Genomic DNA, 22,326 nt, shown 5'->3' on the forward strand with positions numbered 1-22,326 from the left:
GCTTGGGTCTCCCACCTGCAGGGAAAAGGCCAGCACTCTGTAGGAGACCACACCCTAAGGCCAGACGTCCCCCGCACAGTCTTGCTCCCCTCACTCACCGAGCAGGGCACGGGACAGCCTGGCAGACCTCCCACCGGCTCCCAGGCTTGCTCGCCAGGCCACACAGCTCCTCCTGGGCAGGCACCCTGAGGGCAGAGTCCATGCACAGGAAACGCAGCTTCATCAGGCCTGCATGGATGAAGCAGAGACCCGGAGCCCCAAGAGTCAGGCTCAGCAAGGAGCACGACCTGGTCTCACCGGGCGGCTCTAGCACGTGAGGCCTGACTGGGTTTCAGTCCCGGCTCTGCCACTTACCAGCTGTGTGATCTCAGACAACTGACTTCACCCCTCTGAATCTTACATTAAAAAAAAAAAAGATAATGGCATCTACCTTGCAGAGTCTTTTATATTTATAAAAGGGGAGACAGAAAAGCACCTGGCACATAGTCAATACTTGACAAATGGCAGCGATTATTGTTTATTGAGAGGCATTATAGGAATTGCAATATGGGCCAGGCGCGGTGGCTCACACCTGGAATCTCAGCACTTTGGGAGGCCGAGGCAGGTGGATCACAAGGTCAGGAGTTCAAGACCAGTCTGACCAACATGGTGAAACCCCATCTCTACTAAAAATACAAAAATTAGCCAGGTGTGGTGGCATGTGCCTGTAATCCCAGCTACTCGGGAGGCTGAGGCAGGAGAATCACTTGAACCCAGGAGGTGTATGTTGCAGTGAGCCGAGATCACGCCACTGCACTCCAGCCTGGGTGATCCTAAGACTCCATCTCAAAAAAAAAAAAAAAAAGAATTGCAGTAGGAAAATCTCTTTTTGTGTCTATCACAATGATGTAATTAGGCCCAGTTTTCTCAAGTCTCTCCTTTAGGAATATCCTCAAAAGAAATAGGTCAGTCTCAGTGGCTCACGCCTGTAATCCCAGCACTTTGGGAGGCCAAGGAGGGCAGAGATCACCTGAGGTCAGGAGTTCAAGACCAGCCTGGCCAACATGGTGAAACCCCATCTCTCCTAAAAATATATACATATACACACACAAAAAAAATTAACCAGGTGTGGTGGCACACACCTGGAGTCCTAGCTTCTTGGGAGGCTGAGGCACAAGAATTGTTTGAACCTGGGAGGTGGAGGTTGCAGTGAGCCAAGATCGCACCACTGCACTCCAGGCTGAGCGACAGAGTGAGACCCCGTCTCAAAAAAAAAAAAAAAAAAAAAGAAAAAGAAAAGAGAGAGAACTCTCTTGGTTGGGCAAAGTGGCTCATGCCTGTAATCCCAGCAATTTGGGATGCTGAGGCAGGAGGATCGCTTGAGCTCAGGAAACCAGGCTGGGCAACATAGGGAGTCCCCATCTCTGCCCAAAATTTAAAAAAAATTAGCAGGACACAGTAGCTACTCAGGAGGCTGAAGTGGGAGGATAGCTTCAGCCCAGAAGGTGAAGGTTGTAGTGAGCCATGATTGTACCACTGCATTCCAATCTGGGTGACAGAGCAAGACCCTGTCTCAAAAAAGAAAAGAAAAGAAATCTCTTTTTGGTCTCGGTTTTATTTGTTTATTATTTATTTGTTTTGAGATGGAGTTTCACTCTGTTGCCCAGGCTGGAGAGCAATGGCATGATCTTGGCTCACTGCAACCTCCGCCTCTTAGGTTCAAGCAATTCTCCTGCTTCAGCCTCCCAAGTAGCTGGGATTACCGGGGTGCACCACCACAACCAGCTATTTTTGTACTTTTAATAGAGATGGGGTTTCATCATCTTGGCCATGCTGGTCTGGAACTCCTGACCTTGTGATCCAACTACCTCAGCCCCTCAAAGTTCTAGAATTACAGGCATGAGCCACTGCGCCCAGCCTAGTCTCAGTTTTAAACAGGCTGCCATTTTACTGAGCAAGTGGTTAGGGTTTTAGTTTAAGAACATGATGTATCTTCTTAAGCCCATTAGGATGGCCACTATAAAAACCACAGAAATAGGCCAGGTGTGGTGGCTCAGCCTGTAATCCCAGCACTTTGAGAGGCCAAGGCGAGCAGATCACCTGAAGTCAGAAGTTCGAGATCAGCCTGGCCAACATGGTGAAACCCCGTCTCTTTTAAGTAAAAATTTAGCCAGGCATGGTGGCGGGCACCGATAGTCCCAGCTACTCAGGAGGCTGAAGCATGAGAATCACTTGGACCCCAGAGGTAGAGGTTGCAGTGAGCCAAGATCGCATCACTGCATTCCAGCCTCAGCAACATAGTGAGACTGTCAAAAAAAAAAAAAAAAAAAAAAGGCCGGGCGCGGTGGCTCAAGCCTGTAATCCCAGCACTTTGGGAGGCCGAGGCGGGTGGATCACGAGGTCGAGAGATCGAGACCATCCTGGTCAACATGGTGAAACCCCGTCTCTACTAAAAATACAAAAAACTAGCTGGGCGTGGTGGCGTGTGCCTGTAATCCCAGCTACTTAGGAGGCTGAGGCAGGAGAATTGCCTGAGCCCAGGAGGCGGAGGTTGCGGTGAGCCGAGATCGCGCCATTGCACTCCAGCCTGGGTAACAAGAGCGAAACTCCGTCTCAAAAAATAAAAATAAAAAATAAAAAAAAAGCCCACAGAAATAAAAAGTGTTAGCAAGGATGGGAGGATGTTGGAACACTTATGCACCATTGGTGGAAATGTAAAATGGTGCCGCCACTGGGGAAAACAGTCCAGCAGCTCCTCAAAAATTAAACATTGAGTTCTCATCTGACCAGTACCACACTTCAGGGTATACACCCAAAAGAACTGATAGCAGGAACTCAACAGATGCTTGCCCACCCATGTTCACAGCAGTGTTATCCAAAACAGCCAGAGTGTGGAAGTAAGCCGAGCGTCCACGGATGAATGAGCGGGTAGACGTGTGGGATGTGCTCACAATGGAATCTTTCCCTGTGTTAAGAATGAAACTCTCACACAAGCTACAACATGGGTGAACTGTGAGGACAGCACGCTCAGTGAAATCAACCGGTCACGAAAAGGCAAATACTATATGATTCCACTTCGACGAGGTCCCTAGAGTCACAGAATTTGGAGACAGAAAGGAGAACGGAGGTTGCCATTCTGGGGAGGGGAAATGCGAGCTCGTGTTTCACAGGGATGGAGCTCTTTTGGGAAACTGGAGACGTTCTGGAGACGCTGGTGGTGATGGCTGCACCACAGTGCAAATGTGCCTGATGCCACTGATCTGCACAGGTAGAAATGGTTATGATGGCCAATTTTATGATATGTGTGTTTTACTGCAATAAAACAAGATTGGGAAAACCGAAGAACACTGTGTATCTTAAAGCTAAGGTTTCTCTGTTCAGGCCATCAATCGGGGCCCCCTCTGGCAGCTGTGCCGGGGCCGTGAGGAATGGCTCTGGTGCCACACCGCCCAGCATTACCATCTTTTCCTTCCTTCCAGCCAGTCAACGCCCACATCTGAAGTGGCTGTCAGTGACTATGCCCATTCTCCTTGTATATTTCCGTGTGCTCCCATGCAGTCTGGATTTTCCGTAATCTACCTCAAATGCTTTCAGAAGGCGGCAAGATGCAAGTGCATGAGAGAGTTACCGTGAGTGCTGGTCCCCAGGAGCGTCCTAGGGGGTCCTCACCTCGCCCGCAGGAGACGGAGCATGGCCCCGCCAGAGGGGTCCACACAGGTGCAGCTCCTGTCCCCGTCCTGGTACTGCCCAATGGGGAGGGAGCCTCCTCCCCTGCAGAGATGGCATCCAGCTGCAGGAACAGTGACAAGCTGGTGGGTCTGGGACTCCTCCGAGCACCCAGCGACTCTGTCCCGATTTTCTCAGGAGAGGGAGACAGCAGGAAGTGGATGCCAGGGACTCCCTCCCTGCTCCCTTGGTGAGACTGGCTCTCCGGTCTCCTGGCAGGTGTCCTCGCTACGTGACCACCTTTGCAGGCTCCTCAGCAGCATGAGTGCTCACTGTGGGCCTGGCCGAGAGCTGAGGACCATGAGTGGGATGTGGGAGCATGCCTGGCCCTGCAATCCCCCCCAGCTATGAGGGGCAAGGGTTGCCAGCACCCAAGCAAGGCCAGTCAGCCTCCAGCCCCGGACGCTAGGCGGGAGCCTGGTAGCACTTCTCTGTGCAGCAACTGCATTAAATTCTCCTCAGATGCTTCTCTCAGCCTGGCCTGCAAGGGGAACAGGACCTTCCTCGGGACCCTGACGACTCTTTCTAAGCTTCTTTTCTGAGCAGGAGTAGCACTCAGGCAGCGTTCCCACAGAGGGACGGTGTTTGGGCTCTGGCCCGGAGGACACTGGCAACTGGTGCTCCTCATTCTCACACCCAGGTAAAGGACTCAGCAGCCAGCCACCCTCGTGTCCAGGACACTCACATGGCCCCAGCCTGGAGGGCATGACATCCTGGTACAGGGCTCAGGGGCAGGCAGCTTCTCGTCTATGGAGCCAGGCCCCACAGTCGCTGGAGCCTCCAGGCCATCTGCCCCCGGCACATAGGTCTCGTTCTGCAAGGCCAGGCCTGCTCCACCGGCAGATGTGCGTGGGCTGGGCTCTGACACCTCCCACCTGAGGATGGCATGGAACAGTCATCAGGCCCTGCCTCTGCCACCCAGCTGCTTGGGGCAGAGGATCGGCTCCCCAATGTCCAGGAGCCCAAAGAGGGGCCCCACAAAGAAGCGAAGCTCAGGGTCTCTCCCTGAAGCGCTGAGCTCCTCATTCATCAGCCATCAGGTTCCCACTCAACAAGCCCTCGCTGCTCGAGGGTCAGGCACCCCACCTGCACCCAGGGTGCAGAGACAGAACCCATTCCTGGCCGGGCCCAGTAGCTCATGCCTGTAATCTCAGCACTTTGGGAGGCTGAGGCGAGCAGATTGCTTGAGCCTGGGAGTTGCAGACCAACCTGGACAACATGGCAAAATCTCGTTTCTACAAAAAATACGAAAATTAGCTGGGCTTTGGTGGTGCACACCTGCCAAGGCAAGAGGACTGCTTAAGCCCAGGAGGCAGAGGTTGCAGTGAGCCAAGATCATGCCACTGCATTCCAGGCTGGGTGACAGAGCAAAACTCTTGTCTTAAAAAGAGAGAGAGAGAGAGAGAGAGAGAGAGAGAGAAACTCTCCAGAGGCAGAGGCCGACCTCCAGCCAGGCAATTACTGACTCTGTGCAGGGAAACAGGTGCCATGTGGAATCGTATCACCAGGTTCAAGGGAAGCCAACAGGTTTCAGCTGTGAGTCAGCCCTGAGCAGGAGTGGCTGCCTGGAGAGCTGTGTTGAAAAGGATTCTGGGGCCCCATCTGGCCTCAGCAGGGAAGAGTGGTGACTGCTTTGTTTGCCACAGATAAGAGAGTGGGGAAAGGAGCCCACCAATGATCCAGACCAATCCCCTCCCACCAGACAGGTCACAAAACAAGCCCACAGAGGCGGGGACCTGCCCTGTCACCCAGCCAGGGAGTGGCAAGGTAGAACGATAAGCCACTGTCAACTCGGACACTGAGGGGGTGAGATGCAGTCACATGGGCACCGTGGAGATGGTGGCGACAAGGAAGTGACATCTCCTGCTCTCTCTTCACATTCTGACCTCATCCTTGCAGTCCCCATCCCCCGCCCCCACCCCAGGCAGGTCGGCATCCTCATTTCAGAGCAGGGGCTCGGAAGCTCAGAGAGGGAGACAATGGGCCCAGGCTCTCCTGGGTAGTAAGAAACTGATGCCGGCACTTACAGCTGCCGGGTGACACTGCCCATCACCCAGGATGCAGAGGTCCTGTCAGAGAACTCAGGAGGAGGGGATGCTCAGAAAGGCTGGAGCTGAGAGCAGGGCTGAGCTCTCCCAGGGAGGCCCTGTCCCGGCCCCACCCAGCCCCATGCTCACCTGGCAGGGCAGGGCTGGGGGTTGCAGGTTTCTGCCACGGCTGGCTGCTGGGCCCCTGCTCGGCACAGGGCTGGGGGCAACGTCTTCAGGAGGCTGCCGTGGGCCTCCACGCAACGCACTGACCGCTCCCGCAGGCCACCCCCACAGGAGGCGCTGCACGGGCCGAAGTCTCCCACTGCCCAGCTGAGGAAGTAGACAGAGTGTCGGGGCCCTGGCCAGATCCCAGGCTGGCTTGGGGTGATGGGGTGGTGGGTGTTGACGTACTTCCCCTGGTCTGGGACAAGCCCTGGCCACTAAGGCCAGCCCAGCCTCTCCAGGTGTCCCCCAGCTGCCGGACAGATGCCTATGAGGACGTCCATATCACATGCTGCTGGGCAACTGCCCCCGTCCTGCAGCCAGCAGGGATGGCCTAATCCCTAATGGTGTGCCCCTGCCAGGTGTGGTGACCGCTAGGGGCTTTGCACCAGGAGCTCCCCAAGTCTCCCACAACCCTCCAGGTAAGCGATCACCTCCGTCTCACCATGAGCACCTGAGCTCAAGGTGGTGGCCCAGACAGGTGGCAGCAGGTGTGGGTCCTGCTGGGCTGACATTATCACCATGTCTGCCCCCGGCCTCAATGTCCTCAGCTGCAGAACGGGGACACTCACAGAGCCCCCCTCGCAGGGCTGTGGGCAGGGGTGGTGAGAGCATGCACAGGAGCAGCTCAGCCCAGCCCACACCGCATGGGCCCCACAGGCCAGCGGCAGAGCCCAGCAGCCCCAGCTGAAACCTCTCTCCCCACTGGAGCTGCACAGACAGCACCACACTCACTACGGAGGGCAGGGTTCGAGCACGCAGGCCTCTGGCCACGCTGGTGGCTGCTGGCTCCCTCGGCACTGGGCAGTCTCCGCCCGCTCCTTCCTGGCCTGGTCCAGGCAGCTGTAGTTTACCCAGCGCAGCCCTGGGAGGGAAGAGGGAGGGCTAGGCCGCCTCCCTGCAGGGGCAAGCCGTGCTGTGGGCAAGCCTTCCCCAGGCCTCACCTGCCCCACAGCTCACCGAGCAGGGCCCGCGCACAGCGGCCCATGCCCAGGCCTGCTGTGGCTTAGGCTGGAAATAGGTGAAGGTGACGTCTGGGCGGGTGAGGTTGCCATACTCCTCGCCATACCGCCTATAAACCTGCACACACAGACAAAGAGCTTCAGGCCTTGTCCAGTGGGCTCCCTGAGGGTCACTGTCACGGCCACCTCCCCTGGGAAGCCTCCCAACTTCTTCCATCCCTATCATCTTTGATTCAACAAGCAATCACTGGCCAGGCATGGTAACTCAGGCCTGTAAACCCAAAACTTGGGGAGCCTGAGGCGGGCAGATCGCTTGAGCCCAGGAATTTCAGACCAGCCTGGGCAACAGAGTGAGATTCCATCTCTATAAAAAAGTTAAAGAATTAGCTGGGCATGGTGGGGCATGCCTGTAGTCCCAGCTACCTGGGAGGCTGAGGTGGGAGGATCACTTGAGCCCAGGAGGTGGAGAGTGCGGCGACCTGTAACGGCACCACTGCACTCCAGCCTGGGCGACAGTGAGACCCTCTCTCAAAAAACAGCAAAAACCAAAACAATGACAGGCAATCACCGACACTGACCTGTGTCAGGCTCTGAGGGCAGCACAGTGCACAGGACACTGGCTGGGCCTCAAGGAGCTCTCAGTGGCTTGGGATAGAGGGCTGGGGGTGGGTAATTGGCAAGCAATTGGTAGGTTAGAGGATACGGTATTTGGGTGCACAGAGAAGATTCCCTAAGCTGGGTCAGATGCCTGCGGCTCCCTAGAGGAGGGCTGGGGACCCTGGGAAGAAGAGTCACTGACATATGCCTGTGAGACACCTTAGGCTGGGCTAAGGAGGCCAAGAAGGGATAGGACAGGGCCAGCACAGAAAGTGCTTCTGGACCAGAGCTGAGGCCCGGGCGTCAGTAGGAAGAAACCGGATCCCTGGGGCCCTGCAAGCGACTGCTGGCTCGGGCCTGGCCCGGAGAGCACTGGGAAGACTTTCAGCAGGTTTCTGGGCCTGTGGCTCTTCAGGAGGGTAACTGGGTCCTGCGCCCAAGGCTAGCCCCAGAAAGACACCGGCCTGGAGGCCAGAGCCCGGGGCGAGGTGACACTTAGCACCTGCCCCTGATGCCCACGTGTGGCCACTCCCCAAGCCTGTGTTGGTTACAGTGGGGCTTCTGAGGCCCAACGCAGGGAAGTCCTGATTCAGGGAGGAGGCAGAGGGCCCAGGAATCTGCCTTTTTACACACTGCAGAGGATGCTGGGAGAGCCACTTGCAGCCAGAGTTTGGAGACAATGGCCCAGGCAAGGGGAGGGGAGGAAGGGAGCCTACTGGGGGCAGGGAAGGGGTGAGGCTGGTTGGATCTGGGGGAGGAACCGTAGGGTTGGAGGGCGCTGCCGGAGCAGCCAGCAGGGGCTGCTGAGTCTGGGCCCCGCTATAAATGTTCTCAGGGCTATTTCAGCAGCGCTCATTTCTGTCCACGCTCCACGTGCCTTCTTCGGCAAAGTACCAGAGGGGACACACACGGGCGAGCACACGTCACCAAGGATATGCCTGAATGCAGCCTTCCAGTTCCCATGCACCCTGCCCCAAAGAAGCAGTGAGAGCCACATCTGTTCTCAGCTTCCTCGGCAGCAAGGCCTGCTCCCCAGATGCCACTGCACCTGCATCCACGCCTTAATGTCCCCACAGCCCTTCATCCCTCCCACACAGACACGGTTCCCTCAGCCATATGCTTCCCTCCCTGCTTGGCCCAGAAGTGTCTGCTCACCTCAGACCTGAGCTCCATCACTCTTTCCCAGAAGCCCCTGACCCCTGCATGGGGCCCTCCAATGCTACCTGATCCCAGAATGGCAGGGCCTTCTCCCATGGGCCCTGGGCACAGGCACATTTTAATATTCATTTGTGGGACCCTAAGCCCCTGGAGAAGCCAGTTATATTTTATACTAGCTACATTTTGCCTAGCACAGGCCCCAACACAGTGGGTTCCCTGCAATGACCACGGAAGGAGTGAATGAACAAATCAGGGAATGGATGGATGAATAAACGGGCGAGCAGCCGTAGCCCCCAAGACGCCCCCACCGGCCTTCCCGAGGCTCTCCTGCCAACCTGGATCTCAGCATCTTCCTGGAGGGGTCCCCAGATGCGGATCTCCTCCAGGCGGGGCAACCGGTCTTCGGTAAGGGCCACTCGGTACTCAACACGGCCATCCTCCAGGAGGGAGGGGTAGGTGGTGCTAGGGGAGATACTCGACTTCCCAGCCACCACGTAGCGTGCTCCGATCCTCACCGCTGCAGGGGAACCAGCCCCGTTAGTCGTGTGGAGCTGAGTTCCCCCTCCTCACAGCCCAAGTCCGTGACCCTGCTTCCCGGGATCCCCAGCCCTCCTCTAGGGAGCTGCAGGCATCTGACCCAGAGGCTTCCCCACAGCTGAGGCTCTGCGCCTTTCCACAACCTGGTGAGTGCCATGACCTGCTCCCTGACTGAGTGCACTCATGCATGGAACTCAGCAGGCTCAGGACTCAGGGACCCCACGCCAAGTGCCGGCAGCCAGGGCTTCAAAGGTCAGGTGCAGGCACCTTCCAGAAAGAAAGACCCACTGTGCCCCTGAATAGCAAAGAAGCGGGTTTTGCCCAAAGAGAAGCCCAGGCTTTGCTGTCGGCTTCAAGAGGAAACACAGGTCACACCAGTCACAAGTGTCTTCCTTTAGGGCAGGGGCTGGCCGCACAGAAAGACCAACTATGTGATTTAGGGTGGGGAATTTGGGTCGCCAGGAGACTGAAGGTATCCACGTGGCCAATGAATCAATCGTGTCTTTGCACTCAAACCCCAGTAAAAACTTGGTGGGCTTTCTGTGTGGGCAATACTCCATGCATATGGCCACTTTCCCAAGGCTGGAAGGGTGTCACGTCCCTGAGACACGCAGGCCTCCCGTTTGGACCCTCCCAGACTCTGCCTACATCTCTTCCCTTGGACAATTCTTTGTTGTTTTGTTTTTTTTTTTTTGAGACGGAGTTTCGCTCTTGTTACCCAGGCTGGAGTGCAATGGCGCGATCTCGGCTCACCGCAACCTCCACCTCCTGGGTTCCTGGGTTCAAGCAATTCTCCTGCCTCAGTCTCCCGAGTAGCTGGGACTACAGGCACTCACCACCATGCCCAGCTAATTTTTGTATTTTTAGTAGAGACAGGGTTTCACCATGTTGACCAGGATGGTCTCGATCTCTTGACCTCGTGATCCGCTTGCCTCGGCCTCCCAAAGTGCTGGGATTACAGGCGTGAGCCACCGTGCCCAGCCCTCCCTTGGACAATTCTAACCCGTGTCTTTCTCCTGGAAGGAGCCACAGTCACGTGCTACAGCGCTCAGTGAGGTCTGGGAGTCTTCCTAGTCAAATATCAAGCCTGAGGGTGGTTTGGGGAACCCCCTTAACTTGCGGCTGATGTCAGAAGTGAGGGCATCTTGGGAACCTTTGTGGCCTAGCTAACTGAGTGGGTGTCCTCCAGTCAACTCACCCAAGTGTGTGAAGAGAGGCCTGTGGTTGGCGACGTAGACACTGGTCAGGTTGGGGGTAACTGTCAGGAATGTGACATATTCTAGGAAGAAGCAAAGGAGACATGCGGGGAACCTCACAGCCAGCACATCAAAGGCAAAGGGAGCCGATCTCAGCCGGTCGGGAAAAAGCTAACCACGCCACGAAGCCGCCTCCAGCAGCAGTGGGTCCCCTGGAACGGGGGCAATCTAAAGCAGGCCGGAGGACCATCTGCCAAGGCTCTGCCCTGGCCAGAGAAGGGACCACAGCCAAAGTTCTCGAGCATGGTGGGGCACGCCAGAGGGAGGGTTCAAGTCTCTGCTGACCAGAGAAGCACTGGCATTTGCAAATGATTTTTGACCTCATAAATAAACAAAAGTCAAGGATTTTCCAGGTGTAACTACCATCCCTCTCATTCACTGCTGTCCCTCCCAGTGGGATCTCTAGCAGGAGAGAAGAGGCTGGCCTGCCACAGATGCTCAATGTCCATCTTTCTTTCTTTCTTTTTTTTTTTTTTTTTTTTTTTTTTTTTCCACAGCACAGCTACAGTGAGCGTCCATGACTGAGGCACCGCAGTCCCAGCAGCATCAAGGCCAAAATCTGAGCCTGCCACAGGAGGGCGGCGAAGTGGGGAAGGAGAAGCTGGCACAGCAGGAGGCATCCAGGGCCGAGTGAGTGTGCCTGCCCTGTGTCCTGAGCGGCCCCTGCACCCAGGCTGGGGGCTGTAGTGGTCCCTGGAGGGCCCTGAGGGAGGCCACCTACCTCCGGCTCTTCCAGCTGTGAAAGAGCCCTTCCGGGGGCTGCATGTGCTGTTGTCCCCACCACACACGTGGCATGCGTCCCATACCTGCTGGGAGTCCATCCTGCCATCACAGCCAAACGTCTATGCAAAGGGAGGGACAGAGGGCCAGTATCACTGGAGGGTGCTGGCCTCACCAACACCACAGCCCTGCCAGCTCTGAAGTTCTGGGATCCACAAAACCAGCGACACTTCTGTAGCACCCAACATCTACCCAGGAAGCAAGCATAGAGAGCTCAGTGACTCGCCCAAGGTCACCGTGCGGCCCTTACCCCAGGCCGACGCCAAGTCAGCACCCCTCCCGCAGACTGCACTGCCCCTCCATCCGGCCAGCACCCACCCACCTGCCCCCAGGAGCCTTCTGAGAGGACAGGCAGGCCTCAGGGCCATCGCCAACGTCCACACGTGCCTACCCTGCAGCTGCCCGACACACACAGGCTCAGGGTCCCGTCCTCCCGGGGGCCACTTGGCACACACCGGGTCCCATCCAGGAAGCTGTCTCCACGCTTCATGATGAAGCTCTCACCAACAGCCCGGCACATGTGTCTGCACAGAGCATCCCCTGAGAGGGCAGAGTGAACAAGGGGTCCTGAACCAAGCAGGAGGGGCAGGCCTGCCAGCCCCCACCCAGCTTCATCCTTTGCATTTGGGGCAAGGGTTTCTATACCCCCCTCCACCCCATCCTGCCTCCTAAGGCAATAATCCTAATCACAATCCTAATCTAATCTAGTAACTAATGGCATTGAATTATGAACCAAGGCCGGGCACAGTGGCTCATGCCTATAACCCAAGCACTTTGGGAGGCCGAGGCAGGCAGATCACCTGAGGTCAGGAGTTTGAGACCAGCCTGGCCAGCATGGTGAAACCCCATTTCTACTAAAAATACAAAACAATTAGGCATGGTGGCATAATCCTGCAGAATCCTGAGGCATGAGAATCGTTAGAACCCCAGAGGGTTGTAGTGAGCTGAGATCGTGCCACTGCACTTCGGCCCGGGAAACAGAGCAAGACTCTGTCTCAAAACAAAGGATCATGAACCAAGGGCCACATCTGGCATTTCCCTGATTATCTCCCTGAATCCCTGTAGCGACCAGGGAGGGAGTTACTGCTATTATCTCCATTTCACAGATGGGAAATTGAGGCGCAGAGATGGGACGTCAGCACCTGATCTACCAGCGAGACCTGCCCACAGTGTAAGCCATGGCCTGTGGGAAGCCAGAGCCTGAACCCCCCTTGCCCAGTGCTAGAGGGATGGGAGGCCAACCCCGCATGACTCTGCCCAGTCCGAGGGTCTCCAGGGCTGGCTCCTCCCCAACCCCAGCTGCGCAGACCCCACCTTGGCTGTGTGGCACAGCAGCGCCCCAGTGGTGGAAGGAGGTGCCGCCAGGGGAGGAGTGCAATGGCTGGCCGTCTGTCCTGGAGCACTGTTCCGACATGAACTCCAGCTGGGTCTTCTCACAGGCCTGGCGAGGAGGGGGCAGAGGACAGGCAGAGGAGAGGGATGGTGGGGTGGGGGTTGTCCCTGGGAGGCAGCTCGGCACTCTGCAGTGTGATCAAGATGTGGGTGTGGCCTCAGCTCCAGGCCGGGCCTCGGTTCCCTGCCCTGTAAACTGTAGTGACAAGAGCTCCTGCCTCTCTCTCGATGGGAAAACTCTGGACAATCGGTAAAGAACACCGGGCAGCAACGAAGAAGAAAGCCGGGAAAGAGCGTTATGCTCAGAGCCTCTGCTTCTAAGGCCCAGACTCGATCAAATGGGGATGAGGACGTGTGTTCCGTAGGCAGCCCACCTAGAGAAAGGTGACCAAGGGAGGCAGGCAGCCAGAAGCAAAGCCCTCACCACCAGAGCCTCTGCACCCAGGCAGGCATGCTGAGAGAAGATCATCGGACTTGACCCCCTGGGCAGCCAGGCTGGCCATGCTGCCTCCATGAAATCGCACCACCCTGTGCTCCAGCCAAACACCCTCCCCTCAAGGTCTGGAGAGGTCTTGGAGGTCCATTTGGGGAAGGAGGAAAGGGAGGGTCTCATCACATGCAGAACTGCCATACAGCCAGGGCCAAACCCATGCCCAGGGCCATCCAAGCAGGGGGCAGAATTTAACTCAATGTAAAAGGAATCTTTCACCGTCTCACACCACCAGGATGGCCAAAATCAAAAAACAGAAAACAGGCCGGGCGCCGGGGCTCACACCTGTAATTACAGCACTTCGGGAGGCCGAGGCGGGTGCATCCCCTGGGGTCAGGGTTTCAAGACCAGCCTGGCCAATATGGGGAAACCCTGTATTTATTAAAAAAAAGAAAAGAAAAGAAAAACAACAGAAAACAGGAAGTGCTGCGGCGGATGTGGGGAAACGCACCCTCGTGCAATGCTGGTGGGAAAGCAAAATGGTTCAGGCACGTGGAAAATGGTTTGGTAGTTTCTCTAAAAGTAAAACAGCATTCCCATATGATCCAGTAATTTCACTTTTCCGATACTCCCAAAAGAACTGGAAACAGGGGGCTGGGCACAATGGCTCACGCCTGTAATCCCAGCATTTTGGGAGGCTGAGGCAGACAGATCACCTGAGGTGGGGAGTTCCAGACCAGCTGACCAACATAGGGAAACCCTGTCTCTATTAAAAATACAAAATTAGGCCGGGCGCAGTGGCTTATGCCTGTAATCCCAGCACTTTGGGAGGCTGAGGTGGATGGATCACCTGAGATCAGGAGCTCAAGACCAGTCTGGTCAATGTGGTGAAACCCCGTCTCTACTACGTATACAAAAATTAGCTGGGTGTGGCAGCAGGTGCCTGTAATCCCAGCTACCTGGGAGGCTGAGGCAGGAGAATCACTTGAACCCAGGAGGGGAAGGTTGCAGTGAGCCGAGATCTTGCCATTGTCCTCCAGCCTGGGCAACAAGATCGAAACTCTATCTCAAAACAAAACAAAACAAAAACCCTGAAAACAGGGATTCATACACATATGAGCACATTCATAATGGTTCTGTTCACAGGAGCCAAAAGGTGGAAACACCTCAAATGTCCATCAGCAGATGACTGGATGCAAATGTGCTCTATCCCTGCCGTGGAAGATGATTCAGCCGGAAGGAGGAATGAGACGTTGACGCAGGCTGCAGCGCAGGGGAGCCTTGAGGACATGGCTGGCAGGGGGAGGAAGGCAGACAGGAAGTGCACCTGTCCTCTGGTGCCACAGACGTGGCATGTCCGGAACAGGTCAATCCACAGGGACAGAAGGGAGACCAACGGCCCGAGGTGGCGGGACTGGGAGAAATGGAGGGTGATGGCCTATCGGACAGGGTTTACTCCAGAGTACTGGAAACTGTGGAAATGGTTTGGCAGTTGCTTTAAAAAATGGAGCTTGCAGGCCGGGTGCGGTGGCTCAAGCATGTAATCCCAGCACTTTGGGAGGCTGAGGCGGGTAGATCATGAGGTCAAGAGATCGAGACCATCCTGGTCAACAAGGTGAAACCCCGTCGCTACTAAAAATACAAAAAGTTAGCTGGGCATGGTGGCACGTGCCTGTAATCCCAGCTACTCAGGAGGCTGAGGCAGGAGAATTGCCTGAACCCAGGAGGCGGAGGTTGCAGTGAGCCGAAATTGTGCCATTGCACTCCAGCCTGGGTAACAAGAGTGAATCTCTGTCTCAAAAAAAAAAAAAAAAAAAAAAAAAAAAAAATGGAGCTTGCACAACCTTGCAAACGTACTAAAGGCCACTGAGTTGCCACTTTAAAATGGTTGATTTTAGGCTACGCAAATGTCACCTCAATTTATAAATAAAAGACTCCTTCGCAGCCACGCAGCTGGGCACTGCATTCCTAGCCGGGAGTTTCTCCCTGCAGAGATGTGCTCTGGAGGGCAACGTGGCACTCAGGGAGGGAGGCGGGATGCCTCAGGGACTCTGTGGCTGTCGGCAGGACTGGCCTGGTTTATAAACTGGGCTCCAATGTCCTTCTGTCTCTTTTTTCATTTTTATTTTTTGAGACAGAGTCTCATTCTGTTCCCCAGGCTGGAGTGCAATGGCCCAATCTCAGCTCACTGCAGCCTCCGCCCCCCCCCGGATTCAAGCTGTTCTCCTGCCTCAGCCTCCCAGGTAGCTGGGATTACAGGCACATGCCACCACACTCTGGTAATTTTTGTGTTTTCTGTAGAGACGGGGTTTCACCATGTTGGCCAGGCTGGTCTTGAACTCCTGGCCTCAGGTGATCCACCCACATTGGCCTCCCAAAGTGCTGGAATTCCAGGCATGAGCCACCTCACCTGGCCCCAATGTCCTTCTCAAATGTGTCCTAGTGTGAAACACAAATGTATTGTGGTGTGAACCTGGGCTCCCCCTAGGCCCAGTGCCACCAGCTGCCCCTCCTGCCCCAGGCAACAGGCCTACCTGAGTGTTGCACATCTCGGCCTGGAGGTCAGCACCAACACACGCACGCCCCCCAAAGGCAGGTCTGAAAATGCCCAGGAGACAGGAGGGTAAACACTGCCTTCAACTGAGGAATGTGGTGTGCCCACCTGCCCACCCTCCTTGACGGAAGAGCACCCCTCCCTGCGGTACCTGGGGTTGCTGCACTGCCGCCTCCTGGTGACCACACCTCCTCCGCAGGATCGGGAGCAACGACTTGGGGGACCCCAGCTAGACCAGTGCCCATTCACTGCTGCTATGGGGGTCAGCTCCACCAGGGAGCGGCAGCGGCCCTTGGAGCACCACTGCAAGGCAAGAAAGCTTCATCTCCCGTCCCATGGTGACCCCACCACAGGACCCCCAGCACACACAGGGACACCACCCACAGGAACCCCCAACATACAGGGACTCCCCCAGCATACTCAGAGATCTCCAACACACAGGGACACCACCCACCGGGACCCCCCCAACACACACAGGGACCCCACCCACATGGAGTCTCCCAGACCCACAGGGATCCCCACAACACCCAAAGACCCCCCAACATAGAATCCCCCAGAGACCCCTTGACACACAGCGATCCCCCAACACAAACAGATACGCCACCCACATGGATTCTCCAGACCCACAGGGATCCCCGAATACCTAGAGACCCTCAACATATACACATAGAACTCCCCAGGGACCCCTCAACACATAAAGATTCCCCAACACACGCAAGGACATTACCAACAGGGATTCAACACTCACAGGGTCCCCTTACACAGGGATCCCACCCCTAGGCACTCCATAATCACAAGGACCCTCACACTGGGACGCCACGCATAGGAACCCAAAACCCAGGGGCACCCCCATACAAGCAGGCAGCCCACACTCCCATTCTGCATGGGAGCACATGATGAAGGAAAGAGGTCAGACCACCAACCCAAAGGACAGTCACCAGGGCTCTCTGCCCCACACGGCTCCTGCCTCCTGACCTAGGAACAGGGCAGCCTGGCTGGAGGCACCCATGTGCACATGCTCACAGGAGCCCGCTCATTTGCTCTTGGCTCTGACCTTCTCCACACCACATTCTGTCCCGTCCAGGAGAGGGACGAGGAGGCGGCTGCAGCTGCTTTGGTCCAGTGGGTCTGTGTGGCAGGAGAGGGCCTGGCACATATCCTAGGAGGGTGTACAGGTGGCAGGCTCAGGGGCCACCAGGGCCTTCCAGGTCAGTGTCCAGCCTTAACTGTCCCTCCCAGACCACAGGACACACTGACACAGCCAACACCCTGCGCTGTGGGCACTGGTGCCCTCAGAGGAAAAGGCTTGACCGATGCATAGATTGGGAACCGGAATCGTGACCAGGGCCTGTCACGCTTTTGGGGGCCCATGGAAACGTGGTTTTTGTTTTTTTTCCTTTTTTGCTTTCTTAACTTGTCACCGACTTGAAGCTCACCAAGGAAATGTCTTAATTTCTTTTAAAAATCAGACAGAAGAGGCCAGGCGCGGTGGCTCATGCCTGTAATCCCATCACTTTGGGAGGCAGGTAGATCACCTGAAGTCAGGAATTCAAGACCAGCCTGGTGTCCCAACGTGATGAAACCCCGTCTCTACTAAAAATACAAAACTTAGCTGGGCGTGGTGATGCACACCTGTAATCCCAGCTACGCAGAAGGCTTAGGCCCAGGAAGGATGGCTTGAGGCTAGGAGTCAGACCAGCCTGGGTAACAAAGGAAGACCCCATCTCTACAAAAAAAATTTAAAAATTAGCTGGGCATTGTGGCATGTGCCTGTAGTCCCAGCTACTCCAAGGCGAAGCCCAGGAGGTTGAGGCCACAGTGAGCTATGACCGTGCTGCTGCATTCCAGCCTGGGCAACAGAATGAGGCCCTGTCTTAAAGAAGAAAAAAAAAAGACTTGTATTTATAATAACACATAAACTTTACACATTGTATACGAATATTAAAATACAATTCTAAATATTTTTTATGGAGGAAGGGGCCCACTAAGGCAAAAGTGACTGGAGCCATGAGTGTCCTAGGCAACTCTGTGAGGAAGTCTGTCTTTTGGAGTGCCTGCTCTCCTTCATCTCCCCTCTCCCTGCCAGCCCCATTTCTGCTGTGGGTTCGGTTTGGAGGCCACTTCCTCCAGGAAGCCATCCAGGCTGACTCCAACCCCAACAGATGGGAAGGACTTCCCAACAGATGGGAAGTCCTTGGTGACTGTTTAAGATTGGTGTCCTCACTCAGCCAGGAGTCCTTGGGCACAGGGGCCCTGCCAGGGCTAGCTACATCATTTGTGGGCCCCAGTCAAACAAAAATGTTGGGGCTTTTGTTCAAACATTTTAAATAATTTCTAGAGGCCACAGACAGCCTTAAACTAAGCCACCCTGACCCTACATCCCCGCAAGGCACCCAGCAGGTGCTCACGGTGCACGTGGCAGGGATGTGAGCTGGGTGGTGCAAGGGACCGCATTGCCAACCCCAGGCCACTGTTGGCCGACTCACCAGGTGCTCCCTGGCGAAGGTGCAGGCGACAGCCTTGGGGCCAAAGGCCACGCGGCACTGCTCCTCGGCACTGTAGTAGAGGCCAGGCTGCGCTTCGGGCGGGCGTCCGGCAGACCCTGGCTGAGGCCCCGGTGGGTCCGACACGCAGCGCGCCCGTCCTGCGCTGCGACAAGGCCCCGGCTCAGGCCCGGGGTGTACACCGGGAGGAGGCGGGAGGGAGGAGTGGGCGCGGGAGTGGAGACTTGGAGACGTGGCGTTTTGTGAGTGGGAACAGGAGTTCTCTGCCCGCGCCGCCCACCAAGAGTCGGCTCTGGGCTGGGACCAAGACTAAGACTCTGACCTGCGCAGAGGTGGGTGGCCAGCAGAGGGATGGGCAACAAGGGACCGGTCAGAGTGGGATGGGGCACATGCAGGTTAGGCCGGGGAGGGCTGCGATCGGTGGGAAGGGGACGCAGGGGGACACGTAGGTGGGCGGGGGAGATCAGGGTGTGGGGCTGATGGAGCGACTAGAGTGGGGTCGGCGCGGGTGGAGGCAGACAAAGGGTAAGCGGGCGAATTGAGGGGTAGGCGAAGGAACAGGGTGGGTGCAGGGGCCTGAGATGGAGGGTGGGTGTAGGCAAGTGGGAGAGAGGGGAGTGGATGTGGGGTTAGGGGGTGTGATGGGAGTGGCCGGAAGGGTGAGTGCCCAGATTGGTCTGAACGAAGGCGAGGGCGCAACGGGGCAAGGGAGGACGCAGGGGGTGAGCGCAAGGAGAGGGTGGACGGAGGGGTGGGGGCGGGAGGTGGACGGAGGGTTTGGGCGCAGAGGGTGGGACAGAGCGGGGAGGGCGCAGGGGTTGGGTGCAGCGGCGGACGGAGTGGTGGGTCTGGAGCGGGGACAGGAAGGAGGGCTGAGTGCAGAGTGGGGACGGACGTAGGACGGGGTGGCGCGGGCGGCTCCGCGGGCGAACTGGAGGCTCACGCGCCCCTCCCGCGGGGCGGCCGCTACCTGAGCAGGCTCAGCAGCTGCCGGCGGCTGCAAGGGGACCAGGCGAGGCCCGCGCGAGGCGCGGCGCCGTCCGAAGCCATCACGTGTCCGCTGGGGCCGCAGCCGCTGCCGGGTGCGCCGTCGTGCTCCAGGCCGAAGCTGGCGGGCAGGAGGAGCTGCGCTCAGGCGGCGGGCGCGGGCGGGGTCGAGGTCGCCGCGTCTGGGGCCCGGTGCCCTCGCGCCGCAGCGCCAGCGAGTTTTCGGACCCGGGTCGACCCCTGACTCCGACACCTGCTCACCGGGCACAGTGGAGAGGGCCGCGTGCGCCCTGCCTCAGTTTCCCCCTCGAAGGGAACGCCAGCAGCGTGGCTCCCGCATCTTTTGCTAATAAATATCAAAGGGCTTTAAAAACGTGCAAGCCACGTTAATTCATGGTGTTATGAGTCTGCAGAGAGGTGGGGACTGTTTACAGAGATGAAATTCACCTATTGAGAGGAAAGCGACATTTAAAGGTTCAATGAAAATGTGCTTGCCCTTGGCCATTGTTTGCATTCCTAGGCCGGGGGCGGGGGGGGGGGGACAATTTCCAAAGGGTCACAGCAGAGCTTGCTTTCCCCTAAGCAGAGCTGATGGAGGACTCCTAATGGTGTGGGAGAGGCCGGGCACAGGCGCTGTAGGAAATGGACAGCGGACCAGAGGACTGACTAAAACAAGGAGTGGGAAGATCCTTTCCATGCCCTGTCGGTTTACCATTGCCGTGGCAACACCCAGAAGTTACCGCCCCTTTTTCTAGAAATGTCTGCATAATCTGGCAGACATTTAAATCCTTAATTTACATATAATTAACAGTGTGTATAAATAGAACTACAGCCCAGCATTGGAGCTGCTCTTTTGGGCACAGTGCTTCAAAAGGGCTATAGGCTGGGCTGTACACTCTGCCCACTGCTGCTTCAGTAAAAAGCTGCTGTCTACCACCACCTGCTCCCTCTTGAATTCCTTCCTGGGTAAAGCCAAGGGCTGGTGGCTTACCCCCGTAAGCCCAGCACTTTGGGAGGCCGAGGCAGGCAGGTCACGAGTTCAAGAAATCGAGACCAACCAGGCCAACATGGTGAAACCCCATCTCTATTAAAAATACAAAAATTAGCTGGGCATGGTGGCGAGTGCCTATAGTCCCAGGTACTCGGGAGGCTGAGACGGGAGAATTGCCTGAACCCGGAAGGCGGAGGTTGCAGTGAGCCAAGATCACACCACTGCACTCCAGCCTGGCGCCTTGCAACAGAGTGAGACTCTGTCTCAAAAAAAAAAAAAAAAAAAAAAAAAGCCAAGAACCCCCCCAGGCTAACCCCCAGTTTTGGGGCTCACCTGTGCTGCATCACAGTGGCAGAAGGAAACTGTGCTCCCTCTGAGGGAGAAGGAGCCCTGCCTTGCCCCACACCCGGGAACCCTGCCTCGGCCCTCCCAGGCTCAGAGGGGTTGAAAGGGATTGGGTGGAGGTTGATGGGCAAGGAAGGTGGAAATTCACTTTTTACTTTAGAAATCTCTGTACTGTTTGAATTTTTCCAACAATTGGGTATATTTTCATAATTAAAAAACCAAAGAAATGAAAAGAAACCCATCACCCTAGCTAAATGGTTACAGGTAGGAATGAAGGTTTGCCCACAAGAATGCATAATATTGGCTGGTCGTGGTGGCTCACACCTGTAATCCCAACACTTTGGGAGGCCGAGGCGGGCGGATCACCTGAGGTCAGGAGTTCGAGACCAGCCTGGCCAACATGGTGAAACCCTGTCTCTATTTAAGAAAAAAGAAAAAAATGCGTAATATTCACAACAGGAAAACATGTTCAGACAACCTAGACACCCAAGAAGAGGGGACTAATCACATAAATTATGGTGCACACCTGTAAGAGACCTGGGCTAATGTTTGGGATATATTATTACATAAAGAACAGGTCAATCCCACGCTCACCCTAGCAAGAAAAAAAATAGCAGGTAACAAAGCAATGCATAGCATAATCACAATTTTCCTTTAATTCAGGGAATCCAAACTAAAACCCAATTTTGCAAACAAAAAATTATGTGTGTGTATGTAAAGAAGACACTGAAATTAAATACAAAAAGTAAAGAGACATTATCTCTAAATGGTGGGATTTGAGATAATTTTTACAGCCTGCTTTTTCTTTACCTGAATTTTCTACAGAAGTTATTTTCTACTTGCTAAATGTGTTTTGCTCCTCTTTTGGGGGAAAAAAGTTTCTTTTAATCAAACAGTATCAGAGTCCCCTGCCCTCACACCCTTCTGATTCTGTTGGGGTGAGGGGTACAGGCCCCTCTGGAGAACTCTGCAAAGACCCACTGCTTGCCAAGACCACCCCCACCCTGGGGGCCCAGGTCAGCTCCTTCCAGAGCCCGGGGACAGCTGGTGGGGCTGCATACCTGTGCCCAATCTCATGGGCGATGGTGACTCCCAGGTCGAAGCCGGTGTCCTCGGTAATGAGGCAGCTCCAGGTTGAGGAGCAGGCACCACCCAGCTGGGTGACCCCCCGCACCTGCCGGTTACCATCAGGCAACTCCAGGTCAAACCTCCGTGAAAGAAAACAGTCACTTGGGTGGTGCGAAGGCACGTGCCTGCCCCAGGGTCACCTTTGCATTGGAGAGAAGGCCAAGGGTGCAGCCTTCCCAGGCTGGCTGACCAGCACCCCATCAGAAGGCTCGGCTACCTGGTGATATAGAGGACCAGGTCAGCGTGGCCAGGATCCATGTCGTCCTTGGGGTTGATGGTCTGGCTCCACCCACATACGCTCAGCAGGGACGAGGTGAGGTTGGCTGTGATATTGGGGGCACTCTGAGGATCAACAGCAAAGCCTGTTGTTTAGGACACCCCTACCAGGTAGCGTGCTGACTGCGGTTGGCGTGTTTCTCAGTTAGTCCCCACAACAGCCCTGTGACTAGCCCACGTTACAGATGAGACAGCTGAGGCTCAGAGAAGCGGTCAGGCAGCCTGTGCTAAGTGCTGGGTGGAGCTGGGAGGGCAGCTGGTCTGAACGCCCTTCTGTGACCCATGCTGATCGGGGCATCCCGGAAGAAGTTAAAGAGGAAGGAGACGCGGTGACTTGGGTTTCACACTCGATATGGGGTGCCAAGCTCCAACTCCATGCCTACCTCAGGCTCGGTCAGAATGACCATCTTCACCAGGTGTACTCGGAACTGAGCCCCCAGGGATGGGTCCCGCAGCAGTTCTGCCCCCTGTG

At 56.0% G+C, this 22,326-nt stretch overlaps 1 protein-coding gene across 2 annotated transcripts in view; it reads right to left on the reverse strand.

Moving 5' to 3' along the window:
- Positions 1-22,326, reverse strand: part of ADAMTS13 (ADAM metallopeptidase with thrombospondin type 1 motif 13) — a 35,719-nt gene that overhangs the window by 9,002 nt on the left and 4,391 nt on the right. Inside the window, exons 4-22 of one of the 2 annotated variants that reach the window (XM_039461227.2) lie at positions 22,238-22,321; positions 21,796-21,920; positions 21,512-21,658; positions 19,098-19,235; positions 18,110-18,272; positions 16,678-16,782; positions 15,775-15,926; positions 15,604-15,667; positions 12,562-12,688; positions 11,639-11,787; positions 11,189-11,309; positions 10,410-10,490; positions 9,010-9,191; positions 6,902-7,037; positions 6,693-6,822; positions 5,883-6,065; positions 4,391-4,580; positions 3,649-3,769; positions 99-228 (exon numbers count right to left, since the gene is read on the reverse strand). In XM_039461227.2, coding sequence (XP_039317161.2) covers positions 99-228; positions 3,649-3,769; positions 4,391-4,580; positions 5,883-6,065; positions 6,693-6,822; positions 6,902-7,037; positions 9,010-9,191; positions 10,410-10,490; positions 11,189-11,309; positions 11,639-11,787; positions 12,562-12,688; positions 15,604-15,667; positions 15,775-15,926; positions 16,678-16,782; positions 18,110-18,272; positions 19,098-19,235; positions 21,512-21,658; positions 21,796-21,920; positions 22,238-22,321 — 2,528 coding nt within the window. Of the gene's footprint in view, positions 1-98; positions 229-3,648; positions 3,770-4,390; positions 4,581-5,882; positions 6,066-6,692; positions 6,823-6,901; positions 7,038-9,009; positions 9,192-10,409; positions 10,491-11,188; positions 11,310-11,638; positions 11,788-12,561; positions 12,689-15,603; positions 15,668-15,774; positions 15,927-16,677; positions 16,783-18,109; positions 18,273-19,097; positions 19,236-21,511; positions 21,659-21,795; positions 21,921-22,237; positions 22,322-22,326 lie in introns of those variants that run through there. The other variant, XM_074394549.1, reaches the window with a different exon arrangement.

The sequence above is a fragment of the Saimiri boliviensis genome, chromosome 2, assembly GCF_048565385.1.
Source record: "Saimiri boliviensis isolate mSaiBol1 chromosome 2, mSaiBol1.pri, whole genome shotgun sequence".
NCBI lineage: Eukaryota > Metazoa > Chordata > Mammalia > Primates > Cebidae > Saimiri > Saimiri boliviensis.